The sequence below is a fragment of the Vulpes vulpes genome, chromosome 3, assembly GCF_048418805.1.
Source record: "Vulpes vulpes isolate BD-2025 chromosome 3, VulVul3, whole genome shotgun sequence".
Taxonomy (NCBI): Eukaryota; Metazoa; Chordata; class Mammalia; order Carnivora; family Canidae; genus Vulpes; species Vulpes vulpes.
This window is the reverse complement of record NC_132782.1, coordinates 23,170,519-23,196,501: the sequence shown is the minus strand read 5'-3', so window position 1 is coordinate 23,196,501 and position 25,983 is coordinate 23,170,519. Positions and strand designations below refer to the sequence as shown.

Genomic DNA, 25,983 nt, shown 5'->3' with positions numbered 1-25,983 from the left:
AAAATTGCCCATGGTTCAGATATTAAAAGTATTAAAACCCTCAAAGCGTCACAAATTAAAACAACCCATGAAGTAAAGAGAGAATCATCAAAGAAAACATCAAGTTTGTCGTTCACTTCATGCCAAAGCCCACAAGGAAAGGAGAAGCCGGGGAGCCTGTGCGTGGTGCCTCACAGGTGGACGGAAGATTGACGGACACCAGGGCACCAGCCCTGCTCAAGAAGCTGCTCCAGAGATGATTGCGTCTAAAGCCTGCGCCTTTTCCCTATCTAATAAAAGCCATTTTTTGAGTTGAAGACTCTTTGTTTTACTCCTTAACATGTAATCAGACTTTGTGTAGTTTAAACTTTTAAATGTGTCCCAAATCAAAGGAGTATTTACTAGCAGGAAACACTTTATTCTGCAGGAACACCTAAGACTAGCCCTCGGCAAAAAGTGGCAAGTTAGAAAATGCATGTTCCTTCTCTGTGTGACTCCATCTCTTAGCAAATGTTCAGTTGATAGGACATTTAAAAAAAAAAAAAAAGAATATTCCTGTAGTTTGTGGATTGCTTTTTTGAATGCATGTAAAGGCATGGGGAATTATAGAACTAAAAGTGGTAATTTCACAGAGAACCTAAAATAAAAATGTTTTAAAATCTCTCTGCCAACATTGTCATGTACTCTATCAGTTCATTGATTTGTTTGGCATGGATTTTGGGGGTGCATTTAGAGGATGTAGTTTTCAATTACCAGAATAAAGAGAAAATTGTAATTGTATGAATGTATGATTCGAGGCAGGAAGTATATGGCATTAATCATTAAAATCTCCATATATGTTTTTCCATTTTAGCCCCAGAGTCAATTTTGCATGGGAGGATTGAAGAACAGATTGAGGTGGAGATGAAAGGTATTGTTATATTGGATGTGAGATTTAAGTAGAAATTCTGAAGGATTAATAGAATCCTTGAGCTGCCTATTTCCCCTTAGTAATATTGAGAAAAATGACATAGATGTACAAATATATCTCTTAGAGTATATATTACTATGTCGCATGCCTGGTTTAGTATGCTGATGGTTACATGCATTTCACAGTAATTTGTTTGATGGTAATTTAAAGTCTTATATTTAAAATTTATCAGCCATATTCCACTTCATGTTTGCAGCCATTTTCAAAAGCGCGTATTAGAAAAAGTTGTCATCTTAATGCATGAAATCAAGAAGTAAAAGTTTGTTTTCGAAATCATGGTGAATTAAATTGAACAATAGGCAATAACCTAGCTGTCATTCTCAGAATGCAATGTCACGAATGAATTATGATTGAAATGCGACTTTATTTAGGGTGTGTGAAAATGTTACATTCCCATTCTGGTGGACACTTCATGCACATACATCATCTTAACATTGATATGTCTCTTACACTGGCTTGCAGATAGCTGCCTTACGTGATCCTTATTGCCTGCTTTTCTTTGCATAACATTGTGACTTTATGGCTGTATTAGTTCGAATAAACGCCTTCTCATTTTATTTTAGCTAATTACTTATGGTTATAGTTCTTGTAGATATTTTTTAAATAGTGAATTCTCAAAAATATAATAATTTACTCTATAATCAAAAGGATCAGAAAGGGCGTTTATTCCACTCTCTGCAAGTCAGGTAAGATTTTCCTCTTAGCCATCAAAAGAACAAAGTTTTCCTGCTCCCCAAACAAACATGCACAGGAACATGTTATTTTGAAATGCATTTTTGCTTGTTCAAGAAGAAATTTCAACAGTCTGAAGAAAAGACCAGACAACGAACGATTTTCGTGTCAGAATCTTTTAAACAGAGCATGGTGTTGCGTTTATTCGAACAAATATGGTGAGTGAACTTTTTATGGATTTGTGAGAATCTGTAGCATGCATTTTATTTCATTTCCTATTTTGCAATTTCATTTATTTTCAACTTTTTCAAGGACTATGGAAAATAGTAAAATGCTTTATAATTTACTTCTTTTTCAGAGTTGTTCTCCGAGGGGGAATCTGAACATTCAGAAAGAGATACACGCGATGCCTTTTCAGATTCTGAAGACGTGGGCCATAGCTCCATGGCGGCTAAAAGATATGCAAGTCGAATATCCTCTACAAGCTCCTGGCCTGAATATTTCAAGCCTTCTTTTACCCAAAAACTTGTGTTTCAGTATGTTCTAGAGGGTGATCCCGTTGTTTTTACATGTAAATTAATTGCTTGTCCAACTCCAGAAATAACTTGGTTTCATAACAATCGACCTATTCCAACGGGTCTTCGACGGGTTATAAAAACTGAGAGTGACTTACATCATCACTCATCCAGCTTAGAGGTTAAAAGCGTCCAAAACAGAGATTCGGGAAGTTATAGATTGTTAGCAATTAATAGTGAAGGCTCTGCTGAATCAACAGCCTCATTGCTTGTTATGCAAAAAGGGCAAGATGAGAAATGTTTAGAATTTCTAAAAAGGGCAGAACAGACACATGGAAATATGGAGGCATTAGCTGAAAGGAGAGAAGAGAGGATAAAAGTTGGCCTGAGGTTTACTGGCTCTCCCTTTAACAAAAAACAGGATGTAGAACAGATGGGAATGGTGCGAACTATACACTTTAAGACAGTAAGTCCAGGCAAGAAAACTGACTTTCTGTGTGATGAAGAATATTTAGAAAGTAAATCTGACATAAGGGAATGGCTGAATGTAGGGGCAAGCTTCCTGGACGAGGAGACCAAAATAAAGTTGCAACGTTTACGGGAGGCTAGAAAAATGTTAGTGGAGAAAAAGAAGTTACCTTTTTCAGATATGCCATCTGAAATAAGCTCAAGAACTCTGAGAAGTGAAGCTAGTGATAAAGACGTTCTGTGCTCTAGAGAGGAGATGGAAGGCAGGTTTGTATCTGATCTAGCTGAAAATAGGGATAGGGTGGATCATTCATGCGAGGGGATTGTCCAAAATCCACAGGTCCTTCCTAATCAAATGGACCAAGATGTAGAATCTGGAGAGCCTCCCATAAGCTTTCAAACCACTGTTGATGAAGAAATCCTCCAGACTGAAACAAGAATGAGCCAAGAGCTATTTTTAAGAGAAAGTCCCCAAGAAGACCATTTTTATGGTAGGATTCTGGTAAGTGAGGAAACCCAAGCAGAAGAACAATTTGAAGGAATTATGACCAAAACTGAAATTGGAGCGTCATCTAGATACATCACTGCTATAAATAAGAACGAGGAACTATATGAGACACCTGAAGAGGTGTCCCAATTTATTGTGCCACATGCCAGTGAAGCTTTTGGGGCAGTTATGAATATTAAAGAAAATGTAGAACTGGATAGTGAGAGAATAAGAGAGGATGACTTGAGCGAATTGCAGCACTCTACTTCCATGGAAACCGATGAATTCCAAACTGCGCGAGAAGGAAAAACCACAAGATTTTTGGAAAGCTCGTTCCAAAGGCATCCGCAATGTTGCCCACCTTCATTTCTTCAAGAAATCGAATCTCAAGAAGTTTATGAAGGTGACAGTTGTAAATTTGTGTGTCACTTTCAAGGATACCCTCCACCCATAGTGACGTGGTATAACAATGATATACCAATCCCACGCAACAAAGGCTTTATCGCGCAGACCTCAGAAAACTACTCAATACTAACTTTTTCTTCTGTTCATCCTCAGAATGAAGGTTCTATTACCTGCGTGCTGTTTAACCAATATGGAACAGTAAAAACAACGGGTATACTTAGAGTGATGGCAAAGCAAGGGCATGGTGTCGAAGCACATTCGGTACCAGTGTTGCACGAGTATACGGATGAGGAAGAAGAGTTGGCGATGGTGTTTGACCAAACAAAAGACATCCAACCGCCTTGGAGACAAAAGCGCAAAAAACATCTCCAGATGTTACAAACCAAACCCCCAGTTCCTCCCTCTGCAGACGCAGAATTGCTTTCCTTTCCTGTAGAAATTCAGGTAACAGCAGCTACTCCGACCCCAGAGCATGAGAAAGAGTCAAGAGAATTGTTTCACGCTGAGGAATCGGAAACTAAAGCAAGATCTCAAGATGAGGCCCCTCAGTCACCAAAACACAAATTTATATTTTCAGCTGATATCACTAATGAGCCACCAAAAATGTTACAGGAAATGCCAAAGCATACCAGATGTAGAGAAGGGGATTCCATCGTATTCGAATGTTTATTGTCTGGTGAGCCCAAACCAGTTGTAACGTGGTTTCAAAACGGACTCCTTTTAAAGCAGGACCAGAAGTTTCAGTTTGAAGAAATTAATTTTAGCTACAGGCTATATATTAATGAGATCAATTCTCAAGATTCTGGAAAATATAAATGTGTTGCTGAAAACAGTTCAGGAACCGTTGAGAGTGTTTCGAATCTGACAGTGGAACCTGTCACTCATAGGGAGTATAGTCAATTAGAAAACATTGGTGGGATTTATGCAAGATATTCCAAAGATCAGCAAATTCAGGGAAAATCTGTAAGGGCGCATTTTTATGATCATCCACCTGGTCCTTTTATTCCCCAGTCCAGGATACAAGAACATTCTGTAAGGGAATATTTTCAAAGCCTGGAGACAGTTGGACAGATAGACCAGAAAGGCCAGGTTCATTGCACATATTCCAGAGAAAAACTACCCAGATTTATGCAAGGTGCTGCTGGAGCCATAAAAATCAACAAGCCTGTCAGAGCCAAACTCATACAGGGTCAGAGTGAGGGGAGAGAGGGACGCAGAAATGAAAAATCCAAGCTGTACCAAGCAGAAGGTACTGTTTATCCATTTGTCGATGATTTCAGCGAAGTTGAAAAAATTAGGCAAGAGGTAAAAAACGATTTCAGAAAACCTGGTGAAGCAGAATGGGAAAATGTGCAAGAATATGCCCAAAGTGACTCTTTACAACATAGCCAGTCTGAGAGAACTCCTGATAGTTACAATCCAACAGCTTCATCTCTGGAGTATGAAGAACCCCTTGGTGAAGAGAGACACTACCTAGGGAAAAAGGTGAAGCATAGAATCATTGCATTTGAAAAGTTACAACACGTAGAAAAAGGAGTTCTAGAAAAAAGGCTTACCAGGAAATCATTTGTCAGTCCCCCTCAGAGGAAGCTTGGTGACAGGAACTTGCCATTACCAGGAAGAGAATCGGGATCCAGTAACCTAAATGCAAATATGTATCGGGCAGACACAAGGTCTCCCAACGCCGAACCCGATTCATCTGACGTTGTAATGAATTTAAAGCCACTTTCTTCTCAGACTTGGAAGGAATTTGAAGTAGAAGAGAGGGAACAAGAGAAAGAACTAGGTCTTACAGATCAGTCTGCAATTTCTGGAAGGGCTGACCACGAAGCAGCTATTACATTTGACTTGAAGCAGTTCTACTCTCAAGTAGAAAGTGCAGATCTAGAATTCCAAGCTTCAGCTGGTGGCCAACCAGGAGCAGCTTCTTCTAAAATCCAACATCCTGCTTCTGAAGTAGCTGATACTGGGAACATTGTATTTGATCTAAAACAAATGTATTCTCACCTAGGAGATGCAGCTATGGGGTTCCAAGGGCCAGAGACCAGGCAACAGGAGACACCTTATAAAAAAGAAATCTCTGGCACAGAAGCATTACAACCTGAGACACAAGATACCTCTGAAAGTGTGCTAAATGACACACTTCCCACCCCCGAAATGTCTTCCAGTCAGGAGTTTTCAGATAGGACTGTGATAGAGAAAAGTCATTTTGATGAAAATACCCTTTATTTGGAAAAACACATAGAGGAACATAACTTAGAAATTTTAAATCCTGATATTCCCCTTAAATCCTTTTCTGAAGAAACCCACGGTGAACCACATGCCCTACGTCAAACCTCCTCTGCTGATGTGGGAGAGGCTTCTGTTTCTGAGGGAAAAAGTTCTCTGGAAAATGGAAGTAGAAGTTTCATTTCACATTTGAAAAAAGCAGCAAGTGAGGAAAATCTCTTACAGGCCCACGAGAAGGAAGAGCACACTCTGGCACCCGAGCTGGCGTCGTTTCAGGACCAGGATGGAGCGACACAGGGGTATGTCACTGGAACTTTGGGAGACGACGAAGGTGACATTCACGAGCAACAGCAGAATCCAAATGAACAAATAAGGGCAAAATTTGATGCCTTTGGGCAGGAAAAATGTTATGAAGAAGTTCAAGTTCGGAAAGAAATTTCTCTGTCCACTACTGAAGGAGAGAAGATAGAAACTGGTTTTTCTGAAAATCTTCCTAAACCAGATGAGGCACATACAACAGAAGCAATAGACCCTGAGGCCTCTCTAGCACAATATTTACTTGCTGCTGGAAAGCACCAAGTTCCTGAAACTAAAGACCCCAAACCCAAGGCAAAGCCTGTCCAGCGTGAGTCAGTCATGTCAATGGAGGTTGAAGAAGTAACTTTCCACACCGTGTATGAATACTACAGCCAACAACAGGACTCATTAGGCCGCCCGTTTTCTCCTGAATCTGACATTTCGATCGACGTGGGAAGTATAAGCAGTGAAGAAATCTCAGAGTTAGATCAGTTTTATACGCCACCATCCTCTGTTGAACATTTTGAGACTCCAAAGGCTCCTGATTTATATTTTACTCCTTCAGACACAACCAGACAGTCCACAACGAATTCAGGGGGTGACACCATGGAAAGAGCCACACCCTTAGAGGAAGCTGGCGAGAGGTACTCCACACCTTCCGAAGGCGAGGTAGCGGAGAGATATTGCACACCCCCAGGGGAGGCCTTGGAGAGATATGCTACACCCCCAGGGGAGGCCCTGGAGAGATATACTACACCCCCAGGGGAGGCCCTGGAGAGATATACTACACCCCCAGGGGAGGCCCTGGAGAGATATTCCACACCGTTAGGAGAAACAGTTGAAGGACATCCTATTCCTACTGGAGGACCAAATCCCACTGGAAACCTTAAAAGGTATCCATCAAAAATAGAAAGGGAGGACAGTACACCAAATGAACATTTCCATACTCCCACAGGAGAGAGGAGCTCCGCTAACGAACTGGGGCGCTCCGATTCATTCGGCACCCCCAGTGAAGCCATCGAACCAAAAGACAATGAAACGCCCCCATCGTTCATCGAACCTCTGACCAGAAGGAAGATCTACGAGAACACAACACTGGGCTTCATTGTTGAAGTGGAGGGCATTCCAGTTCCTGGTGTGAAATGGTATCGAAATAAGTCTCTGCTGGAGCCAGATGAAAGAATCAAAATAGAAAGGGTGGGCAATGTGTGTTCTTTGGAAATTTCCAACCTTCGCAAAGGCGAGGGCGGAGAGTACATGTGCCATGCTGTGAACATCATAGGGGAAGCCAAGAGCTTTGCAAAAGTAGACGTCGTGCCCCAGAAAGAGAGAGCGGTGGCGCTCCCGCCTCCAGTCACACATCAGCACGTCATGCAGTTTGATTTGGAAAACACGCCATCGTCAAGAACGCCGTCCCCTCAAGAGATTGTCCTGGAAGTGGAATTAAGTGAAAAAGATGTGAAAGAATTTGAGAAGCAAGTGAAAATCGTCACAGTCCCTGAATTTACTCCCGATCATAAAAGCATGATTGTGAGTCTGGATGTTCTACCGTTGAATTTAGCGGATCCAAGTATGGCTTCAAGGGAGGAAGAAGACAGAGATTTAAAAATTGATTTAGAAGTATTTGAAATGCCTCCTCGCTTTATAATGCCCATTTGTGACTTTAAAATTCCCGAAAATTCAGACGCTGTGTTCCGATGTTCGGTCATAGGCATCCCAAGCCCAGAAGTGAGATGGTATAAGGAATACATGTGCATTGAACCCGATAATGTCAAATATGAGATCAGCGAGGAGGCTGGAAGTCACACCCTCAAAATTCGCAACTTCTGTCCATCTGACAGCGCGACCTATAGGTGCAGGGCTGTGAATTGTGCAGGGGAGGCCATCTGCCGGGGATTCCTCACCATGGGAGATTCTGAAAGGTTTGCTCTGACGACCAAGAAGAGCAAAGTGACCTTAAGCAGCTTGAAGGAAGAACTGGTCTTAAAGAGCAAATACTCAGATAGCTTTTTTGAATTTCAGGTGGTGGAAGGGCCTCCCAGGTTTATCAAAGGGATTTCTGACTGTTACGCACCGTTAGGCACAGCAGCTTATTTCCAGTGTTTGGTCCGGGGCTCTCCGAGACCCACGGTTTACTGGTACAAAGATGGGAGGTTGGTGCAAGGAGCACGGTTCAGTGCCGAGGAAAGTGGCATAGGGTTCCACAACCTGTTCATAACGAGCTTGGGGAAAGATGACGAAGGGGAGTACAGGTGCGTGGCCACGAACAAGTCAGGGATGGCGGAGACCTGTGCGGCCCTCACCCTGACTTAGTTTCTAGTGCAACGTGTCACTGCCTCAGTAATTATTAATCCCATCTGAGCGCTTCCAGATTTTCCAAAGTTTGTAGATCCAATGAATTTCCAAATAGGCCCACTCGACCCGAATTTGATACCTGGAAAATCCCTGGGAAAATACTTTCTCTGTGTAGAACTCTCCTGTTTGTAGCCCATGTAAATATCCTGTGATCCCAACTGTGCAACCATCACTGTGTCACCTCTGCTGTGAATCATCGAGCACGATTAAAAATCTCCGTGGCTACCTACCTGTCTGTCCCACTGCTTTACCCTCATTCGCCTTCCACGAAAGAGTCTCTTTTAGCAGATAAACTAAGTAAAGTAACACATAGGATGGAAGCCCGGGTCAGATGACCACGCTGACAAATCGGTAAGGTAAATCTCCCCTCTGCTCTGAGTAGAAGTCATTTTTGAAATTGTCGCCCCTTCGTATCCAAATCCAGGCTTACTGACTTGGACTTAGAACAGACAAACGGCAGAAACCAGCTTCACCCAGCTGATCACTAACCCTATAATCTGTTTTACCTTGCGACCTTAATATATTTGTTCGGCTCTTCGAAAAATATTTTCACTATTAATATCCCTCTTCGTAAGTGTTTATAACTCTCGCTGGCTTTGAAGGGACCAATGGTGCTTTCTTTGTGGGTGGAGTTCAGCTAGACGTTTGGACATTGGCAAAATATGCAAAGAAAGATCTTTCCACTTTTGAGAATACCCCATTTTCTCGATTGTTAAAATATCGTCAGGTGTTAAATGCAGCATTCATTTGATATTGGCCTGGAGAGGAGAGAATATTACAATATTACATTTATAGAGAGATTTTTATTTTTTTCTTTTATTTTTTTATAAATTTATTTTTTATTGGTGTTCAATTTCCCAACATAGAGAATAACACCCAGTGCTCATCCCGTCAAGTGCCCACCTCAATGCCCGTCACCCAGAGATTTTTAAACCATAGTCCAATTTCAGAATCTTTAGCACCAGGAAATAGAAAGTGGGACATTTTTAGTATTGAGCAATATGGTCATTTGTATTTCAGATTATGAAATTTCAGATTATATGCAAATAACAGGATAGTAAGCCTTCCTGTCATTTTTAAACAAATTAGAAATTTTTAAAACTAATTAGAAATTAAGAAACATTCAAATTTAAGATATATATGTCTCTAAAGCGACTTCGTTTTCCAAAATTATAATTCTTAATAAATTTATAAAATTCTTAACAATGTATCTGTGTATCACTGTGAACCTGAATCTTCTCACAAAAGATGTAATAAATATTAAAAAATCAGTTATCGTATCAGAAAATGAGGGGTTGGGCCAAAAGACCTCAGAGATGATTGCTTAATTCTATGATTCGGTATTGTTCCAGTGGTAACTTTTCTTAATATAACTTAGGATAAATTTTAGTTTTGTAACAAATGATGAGAATTTAATAGAATATAGTAATGGAGATAGGAATCTTTACTCCCTCCAGCTCTAAATTACTCACTGTTCCCTAATAGCTGGATTTTTCCCCTGCATCAGGCAACTTTTATATACCATGCTCATATTAAACATATTGTTCTTGATTCTAAAAAATTAAACAATTTAAATTTAATTTTCATGAGAATTCATATATTCAAAGTTCGTTTCTTTCACCTATCAGCTTTTTATTCCCACAATAGGATTCCCTTCAAGCCTTCCAAATTGAAGGAATAATTGAGAGAATGTGCAGGATACGGACAGAGCAGACAGGCTTACACCCCTTCCCACTACCCCTCCTCCCCCAAACATCTCTTCTACCTGTTTTGAGTCATCATTACTCACCCAGATAGATATACTGTTGTGGAACAATCATTTCTGTTTCAACCAGGGAGCACACAATATCTGTGATAAGCAGTATAGGTATAGTGTAATATAGCTCATCATAAATCCCTGAAATAAAACTAATTCTCTAGTGTAAGGACTTAGGGATTTATTCTACTCCTAGTAACAAAATGGATGTTTCAATGAATTAGAGATTCTGGTCATGACAAACATGACAATAGCTGATATAGTAACAGTTCAAAACCTGTTTCAGGAAAGGAAGGAAGGAAAGAAGGAAGGAGGGGAGGAGAGGGAAAAACGTTGAAATGCCTTATTGAATTTGCAAGAAGGAAGAGTTTGAATTTGCTCATTAGAATTCTTTTAGTCTCAAATGCATTGAATTGAGGATATTTTGAATAAAAATGACTGAATAAGGAAAAACAAGCCTTGCCTTACTTGGCTTACTTATTGTTGTAGATAATTAAATGGAATTTTTTTCTGATTCAATGGCACATAACTTAAGCCTGAAATATTAATTTATCTGTTGCTGGGTAAAGAATTCATTGTATTATATGTAGTGAGTTTAGACATAATTATTAGCCGCTTCTACTTCATGCATTTTTAACTGTACCTTTCATGTTTCAGTGCATTTGAATTTTATTTACTGTATTTTTTTATAGTCGATATGCCGTGTTGGAAGTAAAGGAAAACAACTGAAAATATTTTAATGAATTAGTGAGGTGGGGTATTTTAAATATTCATGTTCATTCCCTTTCCAGATGTTTTGGGAGTTTAAGTAAAGGGAGAGTGGACATGAGTACTAAATGTAAAATTAAGTGGTCACCATTAATATGTGAAATTAACCTGTGGTTTTGTGGCTTACTAATTGAAATAGTAAATAACTGAGTATATATTCTACATGCCATAGATAAATTTTGCCAGTACATTCTTAGGCAATAGAAACTAGAGTTGTGCTTTCTAAAGCTTCTATGCTTTAGAAGAGGAATTAAGGCTTGACTATTCCATGTGATGCAAAGGGAGTGAATTAATAAAATAATATTTCTTTGGGGGAAGGTAATAAAACTATTATTAAGAGAGCTATTCTACATTCCTACCAGATTTAATGAAAAATCTAGTTCTTTCATATCATATTATGCCAGTCATCCATGATACTATTTAAAGAATATCTGTTATTCACCCTTTTGTTTTTCTGTTCAGTAGTGCTGTATAGGTATTTCTCACACAATAAAGTACAATCCAATTTTTAATGTTGAAGTTATCTTCTTTCCTTCCTGCTCCTTCATTTTCTTGATTTAACAAAAGTCTTATTATAAAAGCTTTGTTGACATATATGGCGATTTACATGGCCAAAGGAGGCCCCAATTTCTAGTAACTGAAAAAAAAAAAAGATGGTTCTCTTACAAATTCAAATGAAGTATTTCCTATAGTCTCTTTTTAATAATGACTTTATAAATAATAACTGAAACATTAATGTTTTATTTTGGAAATCATCAGTCTTCAATTTGACAAAGGCTATCATTCTTAACTCAAAATTTCAAACATAAACAGCAATTCTGAATCTTTTTAGAAATTGATTTAAATAATCCTGGATTCTTTTATTACAAATATATAGGCAGCAGTTTTTCGAACTTTAGAATTGGGTTTATATCAAAAAGAAAACTACTAGAACAGATTTAAAACTTTTGAAGTGGATTGAAAGTTGCATGAGTACAGTATTTATGGTTCTATAATATGCTATAATGAGCTAAGATTAAAAATTTAGAAATGTGCTTTTTTTAAAATAAATCTCAAGATAATCTAATGCTTCTAGGAATAAAGCAGAAGAAGGTCATCGGTTGGTGCCTTGTTCGTTGACTTCTATTTTTTTGTTGTTGTAAAATAATAATCACTTTTCTCCATACAGAGTTTTCTAGTTCTCTTCTGTCTGCCGAGGAAGAAGGATTCCAAACCTATAGCTCTGGCCTTCAGTTATCTAATAGAAATGAAACACTTGAACTTTTGTCTGCACCTCCAATTCATTCAACTACATTTGAGTCCAAAAAGGAAGGCCATGTTCCAGTTTTCATCAAAGAAGTGTCAAATGCTGAAATAAGCATAGGGGATGTGGCTAAACTGTCTGTTACTGTCACTGGCATTCCCAAGCCTAAAATTCAGTGGTTCTTTAATGGAGTGATGTTAACCCCTTCTGCTGACTACAAATTTGTTTTTGACGGCAATGATCATAGTTTGATCATTCTGTTCACCAAATTTGAGGATGAGGGAGAGTATACATGTGTTGCCAGTAATGAATACGGACAGGCCGTGTGCAGTGCCTCTCTAAAAATAAGTTCCAAAGGAGAAGGCCACAAAGAGACAGAAGCAGAACCAGTGGAAACATTTCTGGAGAAGTTTGAAGGTCCTTGTCCCCCTTACTTCCTTAAGGAGTTTAAACCAATTCACTGTGCTCAGGGGCTCCCAGCAGTCTTTGAGTACGTAGTACTTGGAGAGCCTGCACCCACTGTTATGTGGTTCAAAGAAAGCAAGCAGCTTTGCACCAATGTGTATCACACTATCATTCATAATCCTGATGGTTCTGGAACATTCATTGTTAATGACCCCCAGAGGGAAGATAGTGGCCTCTATGTCTGTAAAGCAGAGAATATGTGGGGTGAGTCCACCTGCACTGCAGAGCTGCTTGTGCTTCTAGAAGATACGGACATGACAGATGCTCCCTGCAAAGCAAAGCCCACACCAGAGGCTACTAAGGATTTTCCAGAGATGTCATTAAAGGGTCCTGCAGTTGAGGCATCTGACTCAGAGCAGGAAATTGCAGCTTTTGTAAACAGCACCATTTTGAAAGCTGCTTCAGTTGCAGAAGAAAGCCAGCAGCTTTCTCATGAGCGTATTGTTCAAACCAGTGAACTGAGTAGTCAAGTAACTTTAGTGGCTGAGCAATTGCAATCCACAGTCACGTTGGAGCAGAATAGGGCCGATGCAGAAAGCACCAGGGCACGTCTTTCCATCAATGGCACTATTCATGTTCAGCCCATCAAGGAACCATCTCCCAATTTACAGCTGCAGGTTACCCAGTCCCAGAAAACCCTCCCCAAGGAAGATGTCCTAATGCTTCAAGAACCCGAGTCCCAGGTGGTCCTATCAGAAACTGAAAAAATCTTCCCAAGTGCCATGTCTGTAGAAGAAATTAGTTCATTAATGGTGGAGTCTATGAAAACTTTCCTGGCTGAACCTGAAGGGAGTTATCCACAGTCTTCAATAGAAGAAGCTCCAGCCCGTTCATATTCAACCTCTGCGGCTGAGGAAGTACTTTTATCAAAAGAAAAGACAGTGTCTGCAATGGACAAAGAGCAAACCCTGCCCCCTCCAAAGCAAGAGGAACAAAGTGCTCCCATCTTGAGTCAGAGCTTAGCTGAGGGGAACATGGAAAGTTTAAAGGGTGCTGATGTCATCATCTCTGAGGTCCACTGTGAACCCCAGGTCCCTTCAGAACACACGTGCACAGAAGATGAAATTGTGATGGAAAGCACAGATGAACTGGAAAGCGCAGGGCAAGATTTTGCAGCCAGGACCGAGGAAGGCAAGTCCTTAAGGTTTCCGCTAGCGCATGAGGAAAAGCAGGTACTGCTCAAGGAAGAGCATTCTGACAACCTGGCAGTGCCCCTGAACCAAACCAGTGAGTATAAAAAAGAGCCCATGGTGATAAATGATGTGCCAGAGGTGCAGGCAAGTGACACTCTTTCTAAGGAAAGTTTGCTTTCTGGAATTCCAGAAGAACAACGATTGAACCTAAAAACTCAGATCCGCAGGGCTTTGCAAGCAGCGGTGGCCAGTGAGCAACCAAGTCTTTTCTCTGAATGGTTAAGCAACATTGAAAAGGTGGAGGTGAAGGCCATCCACTTCACCCAGGAGCCCAAACGCGTTATGTGTACCTACCTCATTACCTCAGTGAAGACTCTAACGGAAGAACTAACCATTGCCATTGAAGGCATTGACCCTCAAATGGCTGACTTGACAACTGAACTGAAGGATGCCCTGTGCTCTATTATATGTGAGGAAATAAACATCTTAATAGCCGAGGATCCCAGAATCCAGAAAGGAGCCACAACAGGCCTGCCGGAAGAAATGGGTCCTTCCTCAGAGTCACAGAAGGTTGAGGCCATCTGGGAACCAGAAGTTGAATCTAAATATCTTGTCTCGGTGGAAGAGGTCAGCTGTTTTCATGTAGAAAGTCAGGTCAAAGTTGGGGATACCACGGCCGTCCCTGATGGGGTCACTCCAGCTGCGAGCCCTGATGAAAAACAGGCTGAGATACCAAAGCCATCAGAGGAAAAAGAGAAGCTCCCTGGAGGTGGTGCCGGGGAGGGTGGCGTGGGAGAGGCACAGGAAGCTGAGGGCAGCGCGGTCGAAGAGGATGGCCCTGTCACGCTCACGCCCTTGGTGGACACTACTGCGGAGGAAGGTGACGTTGTAAACCTCACGTCATCCATAACAAATGCCAAAGAGGTGAATTGGTATTTTGAGGGCAAACTGGTGCATTCAGATGAAAAGTTCAAGTGTTTACAAGATCAAAACACATATACGCTAGTTATCGATGGAGTCAATACAGAAGAGCATCAAGGAGCGTATACCTGTGAGGCCTTGAACGCCAAGGGAAATGCATCAACTTCAGCCAAACTCACTGTAGTCAAAAGAGGTTGGATTTTTCAGATGAGGGGCATCGAGCGCTAACGTTCACTGGGTCGTTAATGATTTAGTTTCCGTCACTGAGTTTTCACTTACCTGCCTCTGCCAGACTGCGATGTGTGGAGAGTGAGCGTGAAACCACAGACATAGTCATGGTTATTAATCCTTCTCCTTTGTCCTCACTGCCTTATGGGGTAGTACATTCTCACGTCTACGTTACTAGTTATTTTTAAAGTAAAACATTGTTTTCGTATGTCCCATAATACCGATATGTTTTTAGCTTATGTTTATTTGAAAATAATGATATGTAATAAAAGCCGTCAGTGGATGGATGCCTGGCTGTCTGAAATTGCCAGTTTCATCCCTAAATTCAGAATAACCATGATTAATTGTCCCCTTGTGGTTCTTACTTGTATTTCTTTTTTGATGTTTCACTTCATCACTGTATTTAGCAGCTCACTTTTTAAAGTGCTGTGCACAGTGTTCTTAGGCAGCATGGTTTATAGTTATAGAGTATATCATGTTGTTATGCATGTAAGCCCACAGCATCCCATTTTAATCACGTTTTTTTCACAATCCACCGCAAAGTAACGATTGAATATGTTAAAAGCTACTCATTGTCTCCCTTTACCTTCAGTGATTGTTCTCATTTTCCAGTCACTTGTCTTAAACTGCTGCAATCCATCTCCCCAATTTCAACTGTCTTCATTAACAGCAGCAAAAGTTAGAAGAAAAAGAAAAACTGGGGGGGGCGTGACAAGGAGGCATACTGACGAGCTCTGCTTCCCTTTGCAGCTGCCCCAGTGATCAAAAGGAGAATCGAGCCCCTGGAAGTAGCTCTGGGCCACCTCGCCAAATTCACCTGTGAGGTCCAAATTGCCCCCAATGTCCGGTTCCAGTGGTTCAAAGCTGGCCGAGAAATTTATGAAAGTGACAAGTGTTCTATTCGATCTTCAAAGTATGTCTCCACCCTGGAAATCCTGAGAACCCAGGTTGTTGACTGCGGCGAGTATACCTGCAAAGCCTCCAATGAGTATGGCAGCGTCAGCTGTACAGCCACACTGACTGTGACAGGTAATGCCATACGTCGAGGTGGTTGGCCCATTTCATACTATTGCCTTTTTTGCTTTTCGTACAGGTGCCTACCAGGTGGAGAGACCAATAGCCAAGCTGTGACATGATGGCTAGGTATTGCAGTGTCTATGTGGGACAAGCAATCGTTCTTTACAGTCGTATTTCTAAGAGCAGCTAAAGAAAAAATAAAAATAGCTCATTATTTCGAAAACAATGTCAAGGAATCAGATGAACAGTGGCACCTGAAAGTTTGGTTTGGGGTTTGTTTTTTTGTTGGTTTTGTTTTGTTCTCTCCCTCCCTCTTTAAAATGATGAGCCTGGGGGAAATATCTTGGATAACTCCTCATGGCCCAGCATGGCACTTAATATGATAACATTTCAGGACCGTTTGTTGCTCCTTAAAAATAAATAACATCCCAATGTATTTAGTCATTTGGAATCAGTTAACCAGTTAAGAACAGAATTACAAACCACAAAAAAAAAAGAGCATAAGACTGCAGTTAAATCCTAATACAAGGCAGGGAGCTACACAGGACTACAAGCTAGGATTCTCACCCTAGACTTTATGACTAATTTAAAAATAGGGGGCAACTACTTAAATATTCTGTTCTCAATTTCCCAACCGACAAACAGGATGACTTCTGAGCAGCCCATACCCATCAGGTGTTTGAATTCCCTCATTAGCCAAAAAAAAAAAAAAAAAATCAGAAGCACTTTCCTTTTCTTTGTCTGTCTCTGTCTCTTTGGCTTTCTTCTTCCCAGGGAAAGTGTAAATATAAACTCTGGGGTAGCGATTACCTGTGTTGTGGAGAGAAGCCATGCACTAAATATCGGGGTGGGACAGGCCCTTGGTCTTTTCCAATAGAAGCATGAAGGGGAAAGGCAAACACAGCACAGCTTTTTGACTTGGAAGAGTCAGGGTTCCCTGTACCTGCCTCCCGTACCCCCACACTCTTTTATATGTCAAAAAATCTGAAACCCAGGCCCTTGGCAACCCCTCTAGTGGTTTCACTTTGTGATCAGAGTCTCCACGTAACCAGCTGCACAGCAGTATTCTTAAGAACACTTTTGGAAACCTCTTCATCCAAATTGGGCCAGTTCCTTGAGGGGATCAATACCTGAGCTCACAAATAACAAGAGGGAAAGAAGGAGGAGGAGAATTCTTTTTAAATGGGGAAGAGATTCCCAAAGGCCCGCTTCAAAATGCAGAATGGAAATGGGAAATTACCACTCTCAGTATTTTTACACGTTTGAAACGACTTAGGTGACTGATTCAAAGTTGGGCCATTGAAGGATTTGCTGATGGTTGATGTGAAGGTTAGAGAGACTTCACAAAACTACTCGATCTTTTCACTTAATGTCCCTGCTCTTCAGAAGAGTCAAGTGTATTTTCTTTTTCTTCTTTACACAGTCTTCTAATTCACCGAACTAAAGGAGCAGCTGAATTACTTATCAAGTAGTTCAGATGACTAATCCGCTACTAAAGCGGACGAATCTTTAACAATAATAAGTTAATGTTGCCAGACAAAGCCGCATTTGTTCTTTCCTTTAATAGAGACATTAAAAGGGCTGTCTCGCTCCTCTGTAAAGAACTCTCTCATCCCTTTCCTCTGGCAAATCTTTTCATCTAATTAATTAACTATCCTATTTCACATAGTGTCCCGTGTCTCTCTAAAGATACAACTCATCTTTTCTCTTTCTTAGAATATATAATCCTGGCAAGAGCTCCTGTGGGTCAAAATATAATGTTGAAAAAAATTTCTTTTGCAGAGGCGTATCCACCAACATTTTACTCCAGACCTAAGTCCGTTACAACTTTTGTGGGTAAGACAGCCAAGTTCCTCTGCACAGTACTAGGCACCCCCGTCATTGAAACCATTTGGCAGAAAGATGGTGCTGCACTCTCACCCTCCCCTAACCGCAAGATTTCAGAGGCAGAAAATAAACACAGTTTAGAACTCTCAAATCTTACAATTCAAGATAGAGGAGTTTATTCTTGCAAAGCGTCGAACAAGTTTGGAGCTGACATCTGCCAAGCTGAGTTAATCATAATCGACAAGCCGCATTTCATCAAAGAATTAGAACCCGTGCAATCCGCTATCAATAAGAAGATCCGCCTGGAGTGCCAAGTAGATGAAGACAGAAAAGTTACAGTAACATGGAATAAAGATGGGCAAAAACTCCCCCCTGGGAAAGATCATAAGATCTATTTTGAAGATAAAATAGCATCACTTGAGATCCCTCTGGCCAAACTAAAAGATTCAGGAACCTATGTTTGTACAGCTTCCAATGAGGCTGGGAGCAGCTCGTCTTCAGCAACAGTTACTATCAGAGGTAAGACATGTGTGAGTGTTGTTTTTCTCTTTAAGGATGCCGCTGGGGAACAACTGTTGACGGTGCAGTCTGTACATTTTATTATTAAAGTGATTTCATCCAAGTGAACGTGTTTTGGTTTGGGGAAATCTTGGCATCGTTTGATTTTTTTATTTTATTTTCAATCTTCTTCAGAAGCCACTCTGTTCTTTTAAAAACCGTCTGCCATTAACAAGCTTAAAATTTCTTCTAAGAATTTCACGTAAAAAAAAAAAAAAAGAATTTCACATATCTAGGCAATGCTTGACTATCTGCTCTCATACAATTTTGTGTGTGTGTATAAGACAAGGAGCTTGCTTTTTTGTGTAAGGCAAGAGTTTGTTTTGTGTTTGTTTGTTTGTTTGTTTGTTTGTTTAAGTTGAGAGACTGGGAGAGCATTTTAAAATCCTACCGGGAAGCCTGGAGAACTATCAAGTGCACCACAACCCTTTCAGAAATCTCATTGGGATATTTTATGTGTGTTGTGTCTTTCTGTGGCACATGTCCACTTTTCTTTGGTGAAGTTGATGCTTCAGCTCTCTTTCCTTTTTCTTTTTCTTTCTTCCTTTTTTTTTTTTTTTTTTTTTTGTTGTTGTTGTTGACTTCCTGTAGAGCCACCATCCTTCGTGAAGAAGGTGGACCCCTCTTACTTAATGCTGCCAGGTGAATCAGCGCGCCTCCATTGCAAGCTGAAGGGCTCACCTGTGATCCAGGTCACTTGGTTTAAAAATAACAAAGAACTTAATGAGAGTAATACCATTCGAATGTCTTTTGTCAATTCTGAGGCTGTGCTTGATCTGACGGATGTCAAAGTCACAGACAGTGGCAGTTACTCGTGCGAAGCGGTGAATGACGTCGGCAGTGACACTTGCAGTGCTGAAATAGTTGTCAAAGGTTTGTTTACTCCGAGTCCATTGGTTTTCTGAGAAAAGGTTTTCTTTTTCATTGCTTGTGACACCTTACTGACACACTGCTTTCGTGCTTTTGTAGAGCCTCCTTCTTTCATCAAAACTCTTGAGCCTGCAGATATAGTGAGAGGAACAAATGCCCTCCTTCAGTGTGAAATCTCGGGCACTGGACCATTCGAAATTAGCTGGTTCAAAGACAAGAAGCAAATTCGAAGTAGTAAAAAGTACAGGCTGATTTCTCAGAAGTCTCTTGTGTCTCTGGAGATCTTCTCTTTCAATAGTGCAGACGTTGGTGAATATGAATGTGTTGTTGCTAATGAAGTTGGGAAGTGTGGCTGCAGTGCAACACACTTATTAAAAGGTCAGTGCTCGAACGGAACGATGCCTTGCTAACAAATTGTCAAAATAGCTTTCTTAACCCAGGGAAGGAAAGCGGGCCCTCTTTCTTCTCCTCCTAACCTGTGAAAATATGTTTCACTTTTGCTTCAACCTGGGACCTTGGGGACAAAGCCGGTGGGTGCCCTTCATCGGGTCTTTAATCTGAGGTCACTGTAAATACTCAATCTCTGATACCAAAAGTGGGTCATGTAATAATCTTTTACGACCATTTGGTCGGCTGACAACCGCGTATCTTTTGTGCTTCTTTCTGTTGGATGGAGGTGTAATTCTTCTTAAATTTTAATGTATTCTTCTCATCAACTGACGCTACGGAAGGGCAGTATTAGACCAGAGCGATGTAGTCTAGGTAAAACGCTTACATGGGTTTGGTGTTGAAAGTGTTTGGGAATTGACGGGTCTTGTCTGTTCTCTTTAACTAGAACCACCAACCTTTGTTAAGAAAGTAGATGATTTTACCGCGCTAGCAGGTCAAACCGTTACCTTACAAGCTGCCGTGAGAGGGTCAGAACCCATTTCGGTCACATGGATGAAAGGACAAGAGATCCTCAAAGAAGATGGAAAAATCAAAACCAGCTTTTCTAATGGGGTCGCGGCCCTGATAATCCCTGATGTTCAGACCAGTCATGGTGACAAGTACACGTGCCTGGCTGAAAACGAGGCCGGAAGCCAAACGTCGGTTGGGGAATTAATCGTTAAAGGTTCGTGTAGGAACATTTTAACTTAAGAGTCGCTGCTTCCATTTCAAGGTGAAACCACAAGGCACACTTGGTCACGCTAACTGTTTGATACCCTTCTAGAACCTGCCAAAATTGTTGAGAGAGCCGAACTGGTCCAGGTGACAGCAGGAGACCCAGCCACGCTGGAGTACACAGTCACAGGCACCCCAGAACTCAAGCCCAAGTGGTACAAAGATGGTAGGCCTTTGGTTGCCAGTAAAAAGTACCGAATAAGTTTCAAAAACAACGTCGCCCAACTCAAGTTTTATTCGGCCGAGCTGCATGATAGTGGCCAGTACACGTTTGAGGTTTCCAACGAGGTGGGCAGCAGCTCCTGCGAGACCACGTTCACTGTACTAGGTCAGTATCTTCAGGACCCCGGCCAACCGGTGAGCAAGGCCCAAAGCGCCCGGCGCCCTGCCCCGTGCTGACCCCTCTTCCCTTCCCGTGCCACTAACAGATCGGGACATCGCCCCGTTTTTCACGAAGCCCCTGCGCAACGTGGCCAGCGTCGTGGGCAGCACCTGCAGGCTGGACTGCAGGATCGCGGGCTCCCTCCCGATGCGGGTGGCCTGGTTCAAGGACGGCAGGGAGCTGGCTTCTGGGGACAAGTACAGGGCGGCGTTTGTGGAAGGCACGGCCTCCTTGGAGATCCACGGCGTGGACCTGAGCGACGCGGGCACCTTCACTTGCCGAGCCACCAACTCCGTGGGCAGCAAAGACAGCAGCGGGGCCCTGGTGGTGCAAGGTTGGCTGGAGACCTGGCGTCTCCCTCCCGTAGGGACGGTGTTGGAACCCGGGCCCTGTCCCTTGGGCCGTGCCTCTTAACTCTTGCACGTCCTTTCTCCCCCCTCCCCCCCTAGAGCCACCCAGCTTTGTGACCAAGCCGGCCTCAAAGGACGTCCTGCCCGGCTCGGCCGTGTGCCTGAAGAGCACCTTCCGGGGCTCCGGCCCTTTCACCGTCAGGTGGCTGAAGGGCGGCCGGGAGCTGGTCTCCGGGGGAAGCTGCTATATCACCAAAGAAGCCTCGGAAAGTTCCCTGGAACTGTACGTGGTCAAGACCTCTGATTCGGGCACGTACACCTGTCAGGTCGGCAACGCCGCGGGCAGCGTGGAGTGCAGTGCAAACTTATTTGTGAAAGGTTGGCCTCGTTTTCTTGACATCTTTGCAACCCCCCACCCCTCAGTCCGTCCTCCCCTCGATGTTCCTTAACGCCGCCTTCCTCCCGCAGAGCCGGCCACGTTTATTGAAAAGTTAGAGCCCTCGCAGCTGCTCAAGAAGGGCGACAGCACGCAGCTGGCCTGCAAGGTGGCCGGTACCCCCCCGATTAAGATAACGTGGTTTGCCAACGACAGAGAGCTTAAGGAGGGCGGCAGGCACAGGATGTCCTTTGTGGAGTCCACCGCAGTCCTGAGCCTTACAGAGGTGACCACCGAGGACAGTGGCGAGTACATGTGCGAGGCTCAAAACGAGGCCGGCAGTGACCACTGTGGGAGCATCTTAATAGTCAAAGGTTTGTGGCCACGTTGCCCCCGGTGTCACCAGGACTGCGGCCCGTGGCACACGTTCCTCGCTCGCTAACGCAGGGTAATTCCTCCCCCACTGTAGAGTCGCCCTACTTTACCAAGGAGTTTAAGCCAGTTGAAGTGTTGAAGGAGTATGACGTCATGCTGCTGGCCGAGGTGGCGGGCACGCCTCCCTTTGACATCACTTGGTTCAAAGACAACACGACGCTGAGAAGCGGTAGGAAGTATAAGACCTTCATTCAGGACCAGCTGGTTAGCCTGCAGATCCTCAAGTTTGTGGCCACAGATGCTGGCGAATACCAGTGTCGGGTGACCAACGAGGTGGGCAGCAGCACCTGCAGTGCCAGGGTGACCCTAAGAGGTTAGTGTCGGTCCAAAGGATGCCCTGGCTCTTCTGTAGGATGAGCTCTTTAAAAAAAAAAAAATCCAGTCTTGCTAGAAAGCTGACATTGATTGAGAATTCCTCTTCTGATAGAACCGCCAAGCTTCGTAAAAAAGATCGAGAGTACCAGCTCCCTTCGTGGAGGCACGGCTGCCTTCCAGGCCACCCTGAAGGGCTCCTTGCCCATCACCGTGACTTGGTTGAAAGACAACGATGAAATCACTGAAGATGACAATATAAGAATGACCTTTGAGAACAACGTGGCTAGTCTGTACCTCAGTGGCATCGAAGTCAAGCACGATGGGAAATACGTCTGTCAGGCCAAAAATGATGCAGGAATACAGAGGTGTTCGGCATTGCTCTCAGTTAAAGGTTGGTTCGGGAAGTTTGCCATGGGCTTTAGGAAACAGTGCAGATGTAGGCCTTCTAGCGGAGTGACTCGCAACCCACACCTGTCCCTTTGTTCTCTACAGAACCTGCAACAATCACCGAGGAGGCTGTGTCTATAGATGTCACCCAAGGGGACCCAGCCACTTTGCAGGTTAAATTTTCAGGGACTAAGGAGATTACAGCCCGATGGTTTAAAGATGGCCAAGAACTGACCCTGGGCCAAAAATACAAAATCAGTGTCACCGACACGGTCTCTATACTGAAGATTATTTCTACAGAAAAGAGAGATAGTGGAGAATATACTTTTGAGGTCCAAAATGATGTTGGAAGAAGCAGCTGCAAGGCTAGCATTAATGTATTAGGTTGGTATTGAAACCGGGCACCTCTATGCCCATGTCCCCCAGTTTTACAGAAAATACAAATTGCTGCGCTGACCTAACTTTTTCTCGTGGTTTCTTGTTTTTGTTTTTTTTTTTTATTGCATAGATCTTATCATACCTCCCTCATTCACCAAGAGGCTGAAGAAAATGGACAGCATTAAAGGGTCTTCTATTGACTTAGAATGTATAGTGGCTGGGTCACATCCCATAAGCATCCAGTGGTTCAAAGATGACCAAGAAATACCAGCTAGTGAAAAATACAAATTCTCTTTTCATGACAATACTGCCTTCTTGGAAATCAGTCACCTGGAAGGTTCAGACAGTGGGACGTACACTTGTTCCGCCACTAATAAGGCAGGACACAACCAGTGCAGTGGCCATCTCACGGTCAAAGGTCGGCATTTGTTTTTAATCTACACTTGTCAAGGACTCATCTGCTCTCTCGTTTCTTAATTCTCACCCTCATTGCTCCATTCCTAAGTAAACCTTGCTTTCTCGTTTTGCTTCTTCTTCTTTCATCCCAGAACCCCCTTACTTCGTGGAAAAGCCACAGTCACAAGATGTCAATCCCAGTACAAGGGTTCAGTTAAAGGCACTTGTGGGTGGCACTGCACCCATGACAATAAAGTGGTTCAAAGATAACAAAGAGTTGCACTCGGGAGCAGCTCGCTCTGTTTGGAAAGATGACACCTCCACCATACTGGAGCTCTTTTCAGCCAAAGCTGCCGACTCTGGGACCTACATCTGCCAACTAAGCAATGATGTCGGCACAGCAACCAGTAAAGCCACTCTCTTTGTGAAAGGTCTGATCTCTACGTTCACCTCTCTTGCTTGCTTGTCTTAGATTTTCTTGGGTTGGGGGTGGGGGGAGGAAGAGGCTTAAGAAAGCTATTTCAGCCTTTGTTTAAGAAAAAAAAAAAAAAACATGTTCAACGTGACCCTTTCTTCCCCATCTTTAGAACCTCCTCAATTCATTAAGAAGCCCAGCCCGGTATTAGTGCTGAGAAATGGACAATCTACGACATTCGAGTGCCAAATCACAGGCACCCCTGAAATCAGAGTTTCTTGGTATCTGGATGGGAATGAAATAACAGCCATTAAGAAACATGGCATTTCCTTCATCGATGGCCTAGCCACTTTCCAAATCTCTGGTGCCAGGGTAGAAAATAGTGGGACTTACGTCTGTGAAGCCCGTAATGACGCGGGCACGGCAAGCTGCAGCATTGAATTAAAAGTGAAAGGTTCGTTGCTGGCTCTGTTTTTGCATGTTTGGGCTGTGCTGCTGGCCATGCTGGCTGTGCTCTGGTCGTCCCTCGAGTAAGCTAGCCTCTGTCTTCCTTTTGCATCTTTAGAGCCTCCCACCTTCATCAGGGAACTGAAGCCCGTGGAGGTTGTAAAGGATAGTGATGTGCAGCTGGAGTGTGAAGTTGCAGGAACAGCTCCATTTGAAGTCACGTGGCTGAGGAACAACAAGGAAATTCGAAGCAGCAAAAAATATACCCTCACTGACAGAGTGTCAGTGTTTAGCCTCCATATAACCAAGTGTGACCCTTCAGACACTGGTGACTACCAGTGCATTGTGTCCAATGAAGGTGGCAGCTGCTCTAGCAGTACTAAGGTCTCCCTGAAAGGTCAGTTGTACCCAGAGGAAGCAGGCTACGGCCTAAAAATTTGGTCATGCTCTTTAATTTTGTGATTACAAGAAGCTCAAATATGCCTCTTCTTTTCACACCATCTAATTTGATCGCAGAACCACCATCATTCATTAAGAAGATCGAAAACGTCACGACCGTTCTGAAAAGTTCTGGCACCTTCCAGAGCACCGTGGCGGGCTCGCCTCCCATTTCTATCACCTGGCTAAAGGATGACCACATTCTTGAGGAAGATGATAATGTTCATATTTCGTTTGTGAACAACGTGGCCACACTTCAGATCAGAGCTGTGGACAATGGACACAGCGGGAGATACACATGTCAAGCCAAGAACGAGTCAGGAGTTGAGAGGTGTTATGCTTTCCTCTTAGTACAAGGTTTGTAGGCTTTGCCGTCGAGGCCTTAGCCTGTGGGGATGATTCCATAGGCCCACCTTATTTCTGGTGGAATTAGCCACACAACTGATTTGTATTTTAATTCTTACCGCAGAACCTGCTCAAATCCTGGAGAAAGCTAAATCTGTTGATGTTACTGAGAAAGACCCAGTGACTCTGGAGTGTGTTGTGGCTGGAACACCAGAACTCAAAGTGAAATGGCTTAAAGATGGAAAGCAAATTGTGCCCAGTAGATATTTTTCAATGAGTTTTGAAAATAACGTGGCCAGTTTTAGGATTCAGTCAGTAATGAAGCAAGACAGTGGTCAGTACACTTTCAAGGTGGAAAATGACTTTGGAAGCAGTAGCTGTGATGCCTACCTGAGAGTGCTAGGTTTGTATTTGGGCCTGAGTGGGCTCCCCTTATTTCTTTACCTATATCCTTTGTAAACAAATGGCAACATATTGATGGGTGTGTTTTGCTGTTTGCATTGGATAGATCAAGATATTCCTCCATCTTTCACCAAAAAATTGACCAAAATGGATAAAATTCTGGGCACTTCTATTCGTATGGAGTGCAAGGTTTCAGGCTCACTCCCTATTAGTGCTCAGTGGTTTAAGGATGGAAAAGAAATATCCACAAGTGCAAAATACAGACTTGTCTGTCACGAGAACACGGTGTCACTGGAAGTTAATAACCTGGAATTGGAAGACACTGCGAATTATACGTGCAAGGTCTCCAATGTAGCCGGGGATGACGCATGCAGTGGCATCCTAACTGTTAAAGGTTAGAACTTCTTTTCCTCTTCTTCATTCTTTGTGTGATTGCTTATTAAATGTGCCACTCTTACCTTGTACTCTTTAGACCTAAGAGTTTCAAGTTTCTAAGAGTTTCTGTTTCTTTAGATATATATTTATTGAGTTCAAGAAATACACAGTCATTGCCTCTTTTCAGAGTGTTTTCTTACATGTCCGTAAGACTG

At 42.7% G+C, this 25,983-nt stretch overlaps 1 protein-coding gene across 1 annotated transcript in view; it reads left to right on the top strand.

Annotated features, from left to right (window-relative positions):
• Positions 1-25,983, top strand: part of TTN (titin) — a 274,354-nt gene that overhangs the window by 56,010 nt on the left and 192,361 nt on the right. Inside the window, exons 46-66 of the mRNA XM_072752064.1 lie at positions 833-889; positions 12,070-14,856; positions 15,642-15,920; positions 17,691-18,254; positions 18,885-19,166; positions 19,263-19,541; positions 19,999-20,277; positions 20,377-20,655; positions 20,756-21,043; positions 21,159-21,437; positions 21,528-21,809; positions 21,905-22,183; positions 22,298-22,576; positions 22,678-22,956; positions 23,081-23,368; positions 23,499-23,777; positions 23,934-24,215; positions 24,327-24,605; positions 24,725-25,003; positions 25,116-25,394; positions 25,500-25,787. Of these exons, the coding sequence (XP_072608165.1) occupies positions 833-889; positions 12,070-14,856; positions 15,642-15,920; positions 17,691-18,254; positions 18,885-19,166; positions 19,263-19,541; positions 19,999-20,277; positions 20,377-20,655; positions 20,756-21,043; positions 21,159-21,437; positions 21,528-21,809; positions 21,905-22,183; positions 22,298-22,576; positions 22,678-22,956; positions 23,081-23,368; positions 23,499-23,777; positions 23,934-24,215; positions 24,327-24,605; positions 24,725-25,003; positions 25,116-25,394; positions 25,500-25,787 (8,466 nt within the window). The remainder of the gene's footprint in view (positions 1-832; positions 890-12,069; positions 14,857-15,641; positions 15,921-17,690; positions 18,255-18,884; positions 19,167-19,262; positions 19,542-19,998; positions 20,278-20,376; positions 20,656-20,755; positions 21,044-21,158; positions 21,438-21,527; positions 21,810-21,904; positions 22,184-22,297; positions 22,577-22,677; positions 22,957-23,080; positions 23,369-23,498; positions 23,778-23,933; positions 24,216-24,326; positions 24,606-24,724; positions 25,004-25,115; positions 25,395-25,499; positions 25,788-25,983) is intronic.